We start from the raw sequence: 14778 nt of genomic DNA, 5'->3' as shown, positions 1-14778 counted from the left end.
CTCCGGTGACGATGGGGGCTGTGATTTTTTGGGGTGAGGATATTTTGGTATTTTTACATTGTAAATTCAAATTTCAATTAAAAATTATATACCACTTCTCAAAAACTCTTCCATCTTATCGAATGGGGCATTAGATTTTTCATTTTCTGGGCCAGATTTTTCTTGAACCAAATGAGTTTTTAGTGATCTAATTTATATTTTTTTAAGAAAAAAGGGAGAAAGACGTAGGAGTATAAGAACTAGTAAAATATACTCCATTTGATTCTTATTAGAAGTTTCAAATAATTAATTTACAGACAACGAATAATTAGTTAAAAGTAATAAATAAGTTAAAAATATATTTTTGTTTCCAAATATGCTTTTTTTAAGAAAAAAAGAAAAAAAATATGCGAAAAAAATATGATAAGATAGATTATGACAAAAGAGAGAGAATGAATAATTAAGGGTAAAATTAGAAAATATGCATTAAATATTAAGACAAATACTAAATTAAAATTTATAAAATAAATCACACCTCTCTTCTAATTTGAAACTCATAAATAGGACTGAAGGGAGTAGTTGGCAACGAAAAAAAGAAGAAGAAAGAACTAGTAAAATATAAGAATTTCAAAATTATCCAGTAAAGACTTAGCTCGCAACGATAAAATTAAACTCGCGTATTGGCATTTTATTGGCACATATATCCTGTAATTGTTCTGAAGAAGCAAGCACGTACACGCAAATACATTTATTCAGACATATATGAGCACACATACAGAGACAAGAGACTACAAGTAACTGGTCATAAGAAAGCCTCCATTTGAAGGCATGATCGATTATGAAAATTGATCGATTATGAAGCTGAAGTAGTAGAACGAAGAGCAGAGTGGCGAACGAACTGAAGAAACTGGACCACTTTTTCATGAGGTGGGGTTGCCTCTTTCACCACTTGGAGCTGAACCAGAGCCATTAGCCAAGAGAACAACACAGGAAACTTGTCTGCATCTAACAACTTCACACCCAGAGCCTCTTCCTGTGACTTGTAGGGTCCGAGCAGAGAGCAAAACATGATGTCAAGCACTCCAGCGTTGTTCTCGTTCACTTCTGGTTTGCCACTTGGGAAATACTTCTTCATCCCATTCTCCAGCAACCCCAATTTCTCCTCCATCTCTTTCATGGCCTTCTGCTGCGCTTCTCCTTCGGTTTTTACTACTGAGACATATGCTCCAAATAACTGCAACGGCAATTTTGACCAAAGCAAAATGCGGCAATCAGACAAAAAGTGTTTCCTAGAGTTTGGCTCAGTGTAATCCTTCTTTTCCACTAACTTACCGGGGCAACAAAGTCACTTAGAAACAGTTAACAAAGATTACAGCAAAGCTTATTTATGGAAGCTCTGAAGCAGTAATAATCTCTACTCTGACACACACACACACACACACTCTCACACACGGATGACCCAAGATGAAAAATTACCTGATCCTGGATGAACTTAGACCAGAAGCGTACTTGAGCTCTTCTATAGGGATCCTCAGGCATCAATCTGGGGCCATGTTTCCAGGTCTCGTCAATGTACTCAAGGATGACGTATGACTCACAAATGGGGTTTCCATTGTGGACAAGGACAGGAACTTTCTTGTACACCGGATTGTACCTGAGAAGCAACTCACTTTTGTTGCTCAAATCTTCCTCAACGTAATCAAAAGGGATGTTCTTCAGCTTTAAGGCCAACTCTACCCTCTTCACATAAGGGCTAATCCACATTCCATGCAGGATCACCTTCTGGTTCTCCATAGCTCTCTAGCAACAATTATTTCCCTGTAACGGGAAAATTTTTATAGGTTCCAAATAGTTTTTCAAGCTTGCTTCCCAAGTTGTTGACTTGGCCGTTGCCCTGTTTTCAAATGCCATATGGCTTTCAGGATAAGGAGTTGACCATGAAGAATCAATTACGTGCTCTGCAAGAATCCTTTGGTCTAAGATGAGGAATATATTTTCACACTTGGAGAGTGAAATTTGATGGTATTGGAGTGTTTGAAAATTATATAGTGATTAAAATATATGGAGGAGACACATCTGCCCTGACATCTGGTCCGGACTATGCAACTGGGATGATAAGTTATTCTTTTTTTTTTTTTGGGCTGGCTCAACAGGAGTAGTTAGTTGACTGACTTGTCGTTTTATGGTTGTAGGCTCTGTCTCTGCCACATACCATTGCGATGTTACTGATAAAATGATTCTCTTGTAAGTTTATTTGAATATACAACTTTAAGCACGGCAATAGCTTGTTCGAATCAATGGGCATTCTGTTATTTATTGCCTCCTACATAATATAAGAACTAAATAACTAATTTGAGAAAATTAAGAAAATTAGTTAGGTTGGTTATTTATAACAAAGGTGTGTTAACTTTCTTAAATTACTATTATTCAATTATATACATTGAAATTATACTTAAGTAGAAATACTTTATAATTAATTGAGATATTTTTTTAGAACATATTATAAATTTGAGAAACAGAATAAATTATGATTTTATATTTAACACGAGAGATAGTACCTCTCAATAGCTTATACCTTTGAGCAAGGAAGATTTCTATCTCTCAAAATGATTAGTTTGTGTAAAATAAGCTTCATGCACAAATCAGTTTCCTCACTCGTCACTGCCTGGTGGGCATGGTAAGTGTAAAACCCTTAACCTTAAAAACATCATAACTCATCATAAAATCACTACTATGGTAGAAAAGGAAATCTGTTAAATGGACTACCATAGTAGGAAGAAATTTGCATAATTTTGAATTCACATTTAAACCGTTGCATGCAACTGAAATCATTCATTTACAACTACTGGGCCTCCGAGCCTCCGGCCCGGGTAACACATACATCAAAATCAGCCCATCTAAATAGTTTTCAACCATATAATCCAGAGTTCATCAAACACTAGCAATGGCCTCCGGCCAACCAAAATAAGGAGATACAATCTCTCCAGTTTACATCAAGACTGGGTAATCAATTATATAAAAAAAAGCAGTTCTAAATGTGGCAATATATACTAATCATACATATACAAATGCTAGAGGCCTAAAGCTAACCAAGCTCAAGCCTCTGCGTCTCTTCCCGATGGCCCACGCCCGGAACCTTCACCTGAAAACATTGTAAACCACGGGGTGAGACAAAGTCCCAGTAACCAACCTTTCCAATACTAGGTACTACTAAATAGGTGCTCGTGAGGTGTCAAGTGGGGCAGTTCACAAATACTAAGATAACAAGATAGCCACAAAAAATTATGCCAGTGCAATGATACAATCCCACTAACCAAATCCCTCACTTTGGGGGATTTTCAAGAGCCGAAGCCGGCCTATCCCTCACTATGGGGGACGTAGGGAGCCATAAAAGGCCTATCCCTCACTCTGGGGGACGTACTAAGCCAACCATCATGCATTAATGGAGGCCTTACCACGTGGTAGTAACTATCAAACTCTCACCAAATCCCAAATCATGCATCATGCTCAAATCATAATCAAAGAGTAATAATCATTTCACAATTAACCTCATTCAGTAGCATATCTTTCACAATTCCAAAAATTCATTCATCACTAGTCGAAGTCCCACAAGACGGTTTTCCTTTTTATACACAACATACAGTTTGAACATAATTACTACTTAGAGCACAAAACATAAATCTACTCACAATACCACAGAAGCAAGTACTAAGGATTGGAAAGTGGTTACCTCTCGCCTGAGCAAGGAATAACAAACCAACGATGTGGCCCCGTGCACCACCAAGACTCACAACCGGTCTACACAAGCACACAAACACACAACCATCATATATTAGCTTTCAAACTAATAATGTGGCCAAAACAACACTTGGGGACACAAAATTCCTATCTCCCATCAAAACTCTACCCAACTCAAAGGGTATAACTATCAAAACAACACTCCAAAGTCCTCAAAGTCTATTAAAACATCAAGTCTCCTTCCAAGCATCAATTAGAGTTCAAACCTCAAGGACCCACTATAGGAATTCAACCTCCAACATCTCATTTGAGCAATTAAGGTTCCAACAACAAATCTAAACCGATTAAACATCCAATTTAACCCTCCTTAACATAACCCAATTCACAAAACTCAAAATCAATCTCTACATTATCATCCTCAATCCCAAATCATCCAATTCCATACACCCTAACTCCAAAAACTCAAGATTCTTTAAATCCAAGAAAACTACACCGATTAAATACTTAAACTAACCCAATGCAATCAATTAAACCCAAAACAATCGGTCAAAAACCTCAATTCCAACACAACCTAGAAAATCCTAGGGTTTCACCATAAATCCTTATAAATTCCAATCAAGAAGATAGATTAGAGGTTAAAATCACTTACTTGAGGTAATGGATCCTTAGAAATGCCTCCTCCAAGCCAAAAGTTCGAAACCCTAGCAGAGCCTCTCTCTTTACCTCAGATTTTCTAATTTTCCGCACGCTGAACTCCTCCCGCGAATATATAGATTCGCGACCTTTCGCCGCGGCGAACTAATCCCAAGAGGGATTACTCGCTTGAAAACCCGACTTCGCCGCGGCGAAAGCTTCCCGAGAGGAAACTCTCGCTCGCCCAGAAAACATTCACCGCGGCATACCCCTACCTTCGCCGCGGCGAAACCTTCCCGAAAGGGAAGCCTCGCTCACTAGAGTAACTTCGCCGCGGCGTCCCCAAGACTTCGCCGCGACCAAACCTTCCCGAGAAGACACTCCCCTCTGAAACTCCCGGTGCGCCGCGGCGAACATACCCTGAGAGGGGTACGTTCACCTATTCCTCCAACAAACCTCAAATTCAACCCAAACACCCAGATCGAGATTAAATCACTAGTCTATCCTCAAAATCAACCCAAAAGAGGCTATTAAAACCCGATAAAAACTTAGGATGTTACAGTAAGCCCAGCAAAAAGCCATGAAACGCACGTTGTCCTTGAAAAATTTTACGCGCTGAGACACTTGATAACTTATTATATTACCTCATGTTCTGAATATAACATCTAAGGTAAGAAAAAAAAAATAATATCAAATTTGTAATACAATTTTAGGACGAAGGCAATATATAAAAAGCATAAGTACTTTACAAATTTTGTGTACACAGAATTTTACTACTCATATTTAGGTCTTTCCCGCGCAGTTCATAGGTGGTACGGGCAAGCTGGTGAAATCGTCCTCTCCTTTTATGACTGAATGCTTGTCTCTTTATTCAGCCTTGAATATAGCAGAGGAAAAAAAAACTAGAACAATGTGGTTTTCGAGATGGATTGTCAGGAATTGCATGGCATTCCGAAGAGGAAAAACTACTGTGGGGGTGAGTGGTATTGTTCTGAGATAGCGCAGAAGTATTTGGATGTCTTATCATCTAAACAAAGCCGGAATGTTTTTTGGATCAGTAGGGTAGGTAACAAGGCTATGAATTGTCTTGCAGCTGAGGCAATAAGGGGTATGGTTCCTGAGGAATGGCCTTTGATGCCACCATCTCCTTTGGTTGCTGTGTTGAATGCTGATTTGGCAGAGTGTTTGAGGGTTTGTGGTATGGATCAAGTTGACTCAACTTAGTTGTTGGTAAGAGGACAGGTATAGGCTAACTGCTTTGCCTGTTTTGTTCTGTTTGTTCCTTTCTTTCTGTTTGTTAGGCTTGTTTCTTTTGTTTTGGTGAGTTGGTGTGTTAGGTTGTATTGTTAAGTTTGTTCCTGAATGTTTTTTCTTTTTTGGGCCTTAAGTGGCTATTTGTGTTTGTATCTTTTTTGTGGTATTAATAAAACTTGATTGTTTTGCTCCAAAAACAAAAAAATTTAAGTCTTTCTCACTATGAAATTTTTTATGCGAGACCTTTTTCCAGTTTTTCCTTTTCTTAATACTTAAATCTAAATTGCCACTATCTTTTAATTATTTATACAAATTTGTAATTCTCTAAAATTAGAACTAAAAATATTTGAATTCACATAAATGTTTGAAATATAGAAATTTTAAAAAAATTAATGTTTATATGATATGATTAATATTTGTTTAAACTCTCAATTTTGATCTTGAATTTTAGTACAAAAATTAAAAGAATTATTATTTTTTTTTTGGAAAGTAACGAGTTCTCTTGCAGGCCATTCGCAAGTCCACGGGACCCACCTGGGAAGATCTGGCGGCGAATTAGGAACCCGAGAGGTTGCGATCTGGATAGCCTGAGCCGTTTTGGAAGTTTGGGGAGATGGAATCGCCGGGAGAGTGGTTGGAGAAGGCCCTGTTTGATCTGTGTCAGAAGATTGAAACTGGTTTGGGGTTAGGCCTCGATAAAGATATAATTTCAGGCCTTGTTTCTTACTGCGACCTTGCTGATCCTCGTGATGCCAAAGAGTACCTTGATGTAATCCCTCTCCCTCTGTTCCTTTCCCATATTCTACTGATGGATGGTTTAGTTTCCTCTTTAATTTATTGTTCAGCGCAATTTGATTATATTGATTTAATTCTTTGTTTCTCATTACTGGGTATTCTATGGTTAAACAATGTATGATCCATTGCTGAAATCCTTGTGAATGCGATTCTATGGAATTGAGTTCATTAAGTATTTCTGTGACTATCTTACAGTATTTGGGTCCTACAGCGATGAATAAACTCCAAACTGATAGCTTTACCCCGGCAATTGAAATCCAGCTGAATGGGGAAGGAAGTAGACTTTAAGAGGAAAAAACAGTTTCTGAATATCTACTTATGACTTTTTTTTTTTGTAATTGAACAAGGAATTCTGGGAGTCATGGAATCGGTTAATAATGGTGGGGATTTTTCTGTCGGGACCTGTTCTTCCATAACTGACTGACGACTAGGTGTTCTATCATTTCAAGTGGGATTTTGTCTTTGTAGGCAAATATTAGCTTGCGCCTTTTCATTTATATATTGCCCGGTGGGCGAACCCTGGTTGCACTGATGCAAGGCACCTTGCGCTGTGCATCTGATCTAAACATGAGCATCTCTATCCTTGTTCAACTTAAGAGTATAACCATACTGTCAATGAACTTGCCCTTGCAATTTAACATTTGAATGGATTTTTTGCAGACCTTAACTTTTAATATTTAACTATTACGTTCATATTAAAGCACTATGTTTAGATAAATTTTTGTAGGGGGTCCGGCATTCTCCCTTAATCAGATAAATGCAGTTGTTAGTTGGCTGTAGACAAGAAAATGCAGGCCTAAATGGTCCAATCCTTTTTTATCTTTGCAGAATATAATCGGTCAAGAAGCAGGCAAAACCGTGATTGAAGAATACTTGCGACGGAGAGCTCAGTCAGAATTTAGCAACAAGTCAGATGTTCCTACCTCGAATGCTCCTACCTCTAAGTTACATACCTATGTCAAACCGCCTTCAGTTGAAGCATCTGCCAGTGGAACTAAAAAATCATTGAGAACACCAAAAGCAGTGGCAGTCTCCAGCCATCAGGTGGAACCCAAGCAAGATTTGGTTGCCAAAAATCTGGAAAATCAGATTCCAAGTCTAGGAAGTGAATCAAAAACATCAAATAAGGGAAATCAAGTGAATTCTAAAAAGAAGAAAGCCGGGAAAGCTATTTCACTTGCTGAGGCTGCAAAAGGGTCAATTGTATTTCAGCAGGGAAGACCATGCTCATGCCAAGCACGACGACACAGACTAGTCAGCAATTGTTTATCTTGTGGCAAGATAGTTTGTGAACAGGAAGGAGAGGGACCTTGCTATTTCTGTGGTTCCCTTGTGTTGAAAGAGGGGAGCACATATGCTGGTCTGGAAGAAGGTTTGCCTCCCTTGTCAGAAGCAGAAGCTGCTGCTGAAGCTTTTGCAAAGAGGCTTGTTGATTATGACCGAAACTCTGCAGCTCGAACAACAGTTTATGATGACCAAAGTGACTATTATGAGATTGATGGAAACAGTTGGCTATCGAAGGAGGTATATTTTGTTCACATCTTGTAATTGTCCTCCATCAGTATACCACTTAGTCAGTGGCTGATTTTTTTTTTTTTTCCATTTTTTCTCAGGAAAAAGAACTTTTGAAGAAGAAACAAGAGGAGATGGAGGATGCAGAGCGAGCCAAACGGAGTAAAGTTGTTGTGACTTTTGATCTAGTTGGCCGCAAGGTTTATTTCTTAGTAATATTATCAAAGTTACTGCTTGAATTGTATGCTGCTTGAATTATCTTATGAGTAGGAATCGAAACAAGCGCATCTTTCATTCCATGATTTTATAGATATATCTGACGTTATCTTTCTTGTTTGTTTTACTGGTTTACATTTTTGTGTTTTTTATTTGATGGTTGAATAGTTGACAGTGAAAAGCGTAAGGCTTCTTAGTTTAGATGCTTCCTGTGATTAGCTGCGTGCGAACTTTTATTTGTGGAAGTATTGGATTCATGTGATATTTTACCTCTCCCATTGACGTTGCTATATATATCTGCCTTTGCATGGTAATTTACAAGCAAACCTCGTCTTGTATCTGTCCATATCTTTATTTGGACTCCGTCATCAATCTTGCAGGTTCTTCTGAATGAGGATGAAGCTTCAGGATTACAGTCTGAAAATAGAATACTGCGTCCGCTGGATGAAAGGGAAGTGAACCGGATCAAGCCAAACCCAAATCTTAAGATTCAACCAATATTTATGGACCCGGGCTTAGGTAACAAGTCTGGCAAAGACAGACAACCAAAGAAAGGGTTGAGCAAGGGTCTATGCCTGGAGATCACAGGGAGGGTGCAGCATGATAGCAATGACTTGAAGTATTTTATGATGGAAAGCAAATTGGCAGCAGATTCAAATGGCAACTCTTGACAGGTTCCTTCAGTGAATGGTGGACTGTGCGCTGGAGATGATGGTTAGTGTTCACTGGATCATGAGTGTAGTATAGCATAGCATTCAGCTTTTTGGGATCTAATTCTCTGGCACTACCTTTGCGTCTGAAAATTGAAAATATGCTCTTGTTTTTCCAAAGAAGCAAATGAAATTGACATTTTCAACCTCTTTCTTTTCCCCATATGCACTTGCCAAATTGCAGAAATTAGTATGAACTTGATATTTTTTCTGATACGCGGGCATGAGAGATAACGCCTAAGATGATTTTCAAATATTGTATTATCTATATTTAAACATGTGAATAAATATAGAATGAGTAAAAATAAAATTACGCTAGATTCCAATAAAATGTATATAAAAAAAAAAAAGAACGATAAAACAAAAATGATTACATGTAACACGTGGATGACTTACGAGTAGTAAAGGTGTTAGTAGGTGAAGTATTTTACATTGAAATAGATAATATATTGATGTTGATTATTACTCGGTGTCCTTATTAAAAGAATTTCCATCATATTTTATAATATAATATATTTTGTCTGAAATATTAATTTTTTCGGGTATTATTGCAAACTAATTATAAAATTAATTATTCGTGTATTATTGAAAACTAATTATAAAAAACTTAACTAATTAAACTTTTTTAATTAATGGCTTTTATTCACGATAATTTTGATATTTTACAAGAAATAACTAATTTTAACTTTATTAACTTATGTGAAGTGATTATTAGGTGGTTATAACTTATAATAAGTATAGGAGAGATTATCACATATAGGACCAAAATTAACTCAACAATTGGGTCCTATATTAAGGACCGGAGGAGTATTGATTATTTCCTGACAGCCTCTTTTAATATTATATAGCATTAGATTCACAATCGTGTATATTGTGAATCTAATACTGCGTGGGATATTGTTAAGTACGCGTAACACAATTTATAACAAAATCACAAAGTTATCCTGAATCTTTTACCAACTATGCCATACTTGGTTGTTATAATAATAGTATAATACTAATGACAACAACAAGAAGAAGTTAACAATAACAAGAATAATAATAAACTTGAAAAATGTCAGCCAAGAATAAAAGCTCGTTAAAACTGTTAAAATGTAGTGAAAATTAATTTTTAGACTCTGAAATGTCAATTTTTAGCTAACATAGCACAAGCCATTTTTTTTTTTCCAAAAGAAAATTTAGCTTATTTTTCTCCGAATAAAAAGCACTAAATAGTTAGTTTTCTTGAAAATAAATGGAGGCCATTTTTTGGGGGCTTCGGGCACCATGAAGAGTGAAGACTGTAAAGTAGTTTCTTTTCTGCCAAAACAGTCAATTTTATTAATACTAAACAAAAAGCAGTTACAAATAGTATTTATATGTTGAGGAACGCAGCTAAAAGAACACCCAACAAAAAGGGGCTTCAAGCATAGACTAACACACAAAAGCGTCCTCTCTTGGATATTGCCATCCAGATTATGTTCAGGGCCAATCATGCTTGGTGTTGGTGCATACCGAACAAAGTATCAGCTAGAGAAGATGATACTTGGAACAAACCATCCCGCAAGATACAAGCACTCAAAGCTCTTAAGTAATTCACCGCTCTGTTACACCTGGTATCGAGTTATGCTGTCTAGTATAGTTGTTAACATAAAAGTAGTTCGACATTTAATATGATTCTAAATATAAAACTAAATCTACTTTTTTCTTTTATGTATTATTTTTTTCAATGTAGTCGTTATAATAGTTATACATGTTAAATATTTTATTAATTGATAATTCTAACTAATACATATGATTAATAAAGATATTTTAAGAAGATAATATTATTTATTACAAATAACTAACTTAAAAAACTTTCTTAGTCTACTAAAATTAATCAACACGAGGTAGTATAATTTTTTACAATCAGTCTCCAAGATGAGTTATTACTTATTGGCCCCAAATCTATTCACAGCTAGCAAGCCAAGTATTCAACCATAAAACGGGAAGAAGCAGTAACTTAATAATTTTTAGGGTTAATATAATTTTGAGTCCATCAGGTTTATTTTTATTTTGGTTTTAGTCCTTTAAATTTCAAATCATAAGTTTTGATCCCTCAAATTTCTTTTCATTTAAAATATTGGTCCTTATAATTCAATAAAAATATGGACCATTTTGCCCCTAGAGGGACTAAAACCTATGATTTGAAATTTAAGAGACTAAAACCATAACGAGAACAAATTTAATGGACTCAAAATTATATTAGCCCTAATTTTTATTTTTTTTTTTGTTAAACTTACAATTTTTTGACAAAAGGAAAACTGAAATCAATATCAATACTAGATTCATGAGTTTTGTTTAGGAATTTGTTTTTGACATAGAACAAAAAATCAAACTTAACCAAAAAACTGATGAACCGACCAGTGGTCCGATGCGGTTTAGGCATCAAACCGGTCAAATCGGTGTGAATATGTGAAAACAGTTAGGACCGCTTTGAATACTTATGCTGCTATTGGTCCTATTTTTTCTCATTCAACTCTAAATATCTCAGTCACTATAGATTTCAATAAATTTTAGTGATAATTTTGGTATCAATGATTATTAATTTTAGTTATTAATGACTTGTAAAGATCAATTTTTTTAATATTATTGTATTTATTATTTTTATAATCAATATGTTTCTTAAATTTTGTTATTAGTGATTATTAATATTGTGTTTTGTTATTTTTAGTTAAATTATTTTATTTTAATATAATCAGTTTGAGTCCAAATTGACCCAGTGCGGCCAGTTCTTTCTTTTTCCTTGGGTTTTTTGGCGTTCAATTTCGTTCTTTTTTCATCCTTCTGTTTTTTAATCGTGTTTTTCGTATCATTTTTCCCCCGAAGCCCCTTTGCCCTGCAAGATTTGCTCTTGTGAGTTGTTTTCTTCTTTCGAGTTTCATTAGTTTTGTGAGTTGTCACTCTAAGCTATCATCGATTTGTTTCCCAATTCCCAGTTCCCACCCGTTTCTCATTTCACATTTCGGGCCACCTATTAGTTTCTATTCATAATGTATAAAAATTTAAATTTGAAAATTCGTTGGTCTGTTTTGGACGCCGTCTTTTCCATTTCATAACGTGCGGACCCTCCCGCCGATGCGAAGTGCGGGATCAGCATTTGGTTATAGAGCCACCGACTATAGAGGCCCCATATGCTGCAGATCCTTCTTAGTCTCTGAAGATGCGTCTTCGATTCTGATCTAACACGCTCGCTGATTGGTCTGAGATCAGTAAGAATTCTTCTTTTCTCATTTATATATATTGACCATTCTAATGATCGGGACTGCTAAAAGTTGTTCGTTCACCTTTGCCCGGTCTTGTTTTCTTCTGGAATGCTTAGAGAGATGGTGATTTAATCATCGAAATTGTTTATCTGATCAAACCCCAAAACTTCTACCCGACCTTCTTATGGTCTTACTGGAATTTCTGTGTTGTTGTTTGTAAGTTTTTAACATTAACGAGATGCAGCAAGGGAAATCAGAAGAGATTGTGATCAAGTTTTGTGCTGTAGTTGTTCCTAATTATTAGTTTCGTGCACTTGAGTTGACTCTGGCAAGTCGGTTTAGTCAGACGAACACGCCATAACGATTTGTTTAGGGATTGAGTGTCTTTTCCTTCAAATATTCACTAGAAACATGTACTTACCCAGCAACGCTTGATTGTTTTGCTTGCGTGTGGTTGATGTTTGAAACTAGGATTTATGCAGATTGTTTTGTCAAGGGCGATCCTCTGATCACTTCTATTTCCTTTTTGCCTGTTTTAAAGTAACATAATTGTGTTTCACACAGGATCATCATACCAACTTCGGAATGCAGTAAACACTAGACATTTATGCACTAATATATTCTGCGTCAAATTTGCAGCATCTCTGTATAGTTTGGAGGAAAATAAAGTTCCATCATGGCAACAAAAGTAAAACCAGGAGGCAATAGAAAGAGGATTTCAAGATCAGTTTTCTTCATAGTTGGCTTGTGTGGTTTCTTCTATATATTAGGTGCATGGCAACGGAGTGGTTTTGGGAAGGGAGATAGCATAGCTTTGGAGATCACTAAGCAGACAGATTGCAGTATCCTCTCTAACTTAAATTATGACACCCACCACGATTTTGATGGAACACCTGATAATTCTGAATTAAAAGTAAAGAAGTTCAAGCCATGCGAAGATCACTACATGGATTACACTCCCTGCCATGATCAAATGCGAGCAATGACATTCCCCAGAAAGAATATGGTTTACAGAGAAAGGCACTGTCCTTCTGAAGAAGAAAAGCTGCATTGTCTCATACCTGCACCTAAAGGTTATGTAACACCATTTCCATGGCCCCTGAGCCGGGATTATGTACCATATGCTAATGTGCCTTATAAGAGCCTGACTGTAGAAAAGGCTGTACAGAATTGGATTCAGTATGAAGGGAATGTTTTCAGGTTCCCTGGTGGAGGAACACAATTTCCCAAGGAGCTGATGCTTATATTGACGAACTTGCATCTGTTATCCCATTGGACAATGGGATGGTCAGAACTGCATTAGATACTGGCTGTGGGGTGAGTCAAATCATGCACAAACATCATTATCTCATTTTTAATCCTATTTCTGTGGTTCTAGCTTTGATTTATCTATGCTGTATCTTATCTTTCACTCATTGATGGTGCTTAGGTTGCTAGTTGGGGTGCATACCTGTTTAAGAAAAAGGTTATTACAATGTCAATTGCACCAAGGGATTCTCATGAAGCACAAGTCCAATTTGCTTTGGAAAGAGGTGTTCCGGCAATTATTGGTGTTCTTGGAACCATCAAGCTGCCTTTCCCTGCTGGATCTTTTGACATGGCTCATTGTTCTCGCTGTTTAATTCCATGGGGTTCAAATGGTGATGTTTCTGCCTTTTCACTATACAATCTTTCATTTGGCTCAATAGAATCAATTCCATGAGCCACGGGGGCTTTTATGACAGAAAAGTGAACAAAATTTGACAATATGCGTATAATAATGACTTGCCTGATCGAACTGGGGGCTTGCTCTGATTCTAATTTTCCTGTCTTCAATTTGTTCAAAGTGGCCATGAAAAGCCCCAGTAATTTGAGCTTAAAGTGGATCCCATGCATTTGTACAGCGTCAAAATGAGTTGTATTGTTTACACTTGTGACAGTGTATCTTCTTACACTTTTTTTTTTTTTGTTAAAAAATCTATGGTCTGCCAAGTTGTAATGATTAACAAAGCACGTTCTTATTTGAACATACTGATGTTTAAAAAGATGCATCATTTTTCTTGTTTTAGTTGACTGTCCATTGTTGCCTTGACAAAGAATCACATGATTTTCCTAACCTTCAATTTTCGGATTTCTTTCCACAGGTGGAATGTACATGATGGAAGTGGACCGAGTTCTTAGACCTGGTGGTTACTGGATACTTTCTGGTCCTCCTATTAACTGGAGGAATAACTACCAAACTTGGCAACGTCCTGAAGGGGAACTTGAGGAGGAGCAAAGGAAGATTGAAGATATTGCTAAACTTCTATGCTGGGAAAAGAAACATGAAAAAGGTGAAATTGCCATCTGGAGAAAAGATTAAACAATGATGAATGCCCTGAACAAGATACTCCACCTACAAGATGTGAATTTACAAATGCAAATGATGTCTGGTAAAATCTTTTACTTATTCGGTCCTAAATATGGGACTCATTTTGTAATGTAATTTACACTACAAAATGGTCTTATATTTAAGACAGAAGAGTACTTCTTTTTTCGGCCCTTGCTCATTTCTTTCAACTCATAGTTCATCAATTACCTGTCACTTTTGCACCGAATTTGATGTTATGCATCTAGGAAGTATTGGCCTTCCAAATTTTCACGGTCAGCTTAAATTTCCCTACATTTCTTGCTGCTTATAACAGTGAAGCACAGAACCTGTTAAAAATTAATACTTTCCCTCTTTTTAGATGTCTCTC

The 14778-nt window shown here is 36.5% G+C and overlaps 2 protein-coding genes and 1 pseudogene across 2 annotated transcripts; 2 read left to right on the top strand and 1 right to left on the bottom strand.

The window, feature by feature from the left end:
- Positions 1 to 831: 831 nt before the first annotated feature.
- Positions 832 to 1807, bottom strand: LOC114721763 (glutathione S-transferase U9-like). Its single transcript, XM_028907615.1, has 2 exons — positions 1456 to 1807; positions 832 to 1213 (listed from the first exon to the last, which is right to left on the bottom strand). The coding sequence occupies exons 1-2, from the start codon at positions 1771 to 1773 to the stop codon at positions 833 to 835; spliced, it is 699 nt and encodes a 232-aa protein (XP_028763448.1). The 5' UTR covers positions 1774 to 1807; the 3' UTR covers position 832.
- A 4361-nt stretch (positions 1808 to 6168) lies between these two features.
- LOC114721759 (activating signal cointegrator 1) lies at positions 6169 to 8995 on the top strand. Its single transcript, XM_028907611.1, has 4 exons — positions 6169 to 6373; positions 7228 to 7923; positions 8013 to 8111; positions 8508 to 8995. Exons 1-4 carry the CDS (start codon positions 6218 to 6220, stop codon positions 8796 to 8798), a joined length of 1242 nt encoding a protein of 413 aa, XP_028763444.1. The 5' UTR covers positions 6169 to 6217; the 3' UTR covers positions 8799 to 8995.
- Positions 8996 to 11864: 2869 nt separating this feature from the next.
- LOC114721760 (probable methyltransferase PMT2) lies at positions 11865 to 14545 on the top strand (annotated as a pseudogene).
- Positions 14546 to 14778: the final 233 nt, after the last annotated feature.

The sequence above is a fragment of the Neltuma alba genome, unplaced genomic scaffold (genome assembly GCF_004799145.2).
Source record: "Neltuma alba isolate B1F8T4 unplaced genomic scaffold, ASM479914v2 tig00012066_pilon, whole genome shotgun sequence".
Lineage (NCBI taxonomy): Eukaryota > Viridiplantae > Streptophyta > Magnoliopsida > Fabales > Fabaceae > Neltuma > Neltuma alba.
Note: the sequence above shows the minus strand (reverse complement) of the source record. Positions and strands in the feature narration are given on the sequence as shown.

Coding starts and splice junctions, on each gene's coding strand:
- LOC114721763 (XM_028907615.1), bottom strand. CDS start 1,773: ATGGAGAACCAGAAGGTGATCCTGCATGGAATGTGGATTAGCCCTTAT. Junction 1,214..1,455: donor CTAAGTTCATCCAGGATCAG/GTAATTTTTCAT, acceptor TTGCCGTTGCAG/TTATTTGGAGCATATGTCTC.
- LOC114721759 (XM_028907611.1), top strand. CDS start 6,218: ATGGAATCGCCGGGAGAGTGGTTGGAGAAGGCCCTGTTTGATCTGTGT. Junction 6,374..7,227: donor ATGCCAAAGAGTACCTTGAT/GTAATCCCTCTC, acceptor TTATCTTTGCAG/AATATAATCGGTCAAGAAGC. Junction 7,924..8,012: donor ACAGTTGGCTATCGAAGGAG/GTATATTTTGTT, acceptor ATTTTTTCTCAG/GAAAAAGAACTTTTGAAGAA.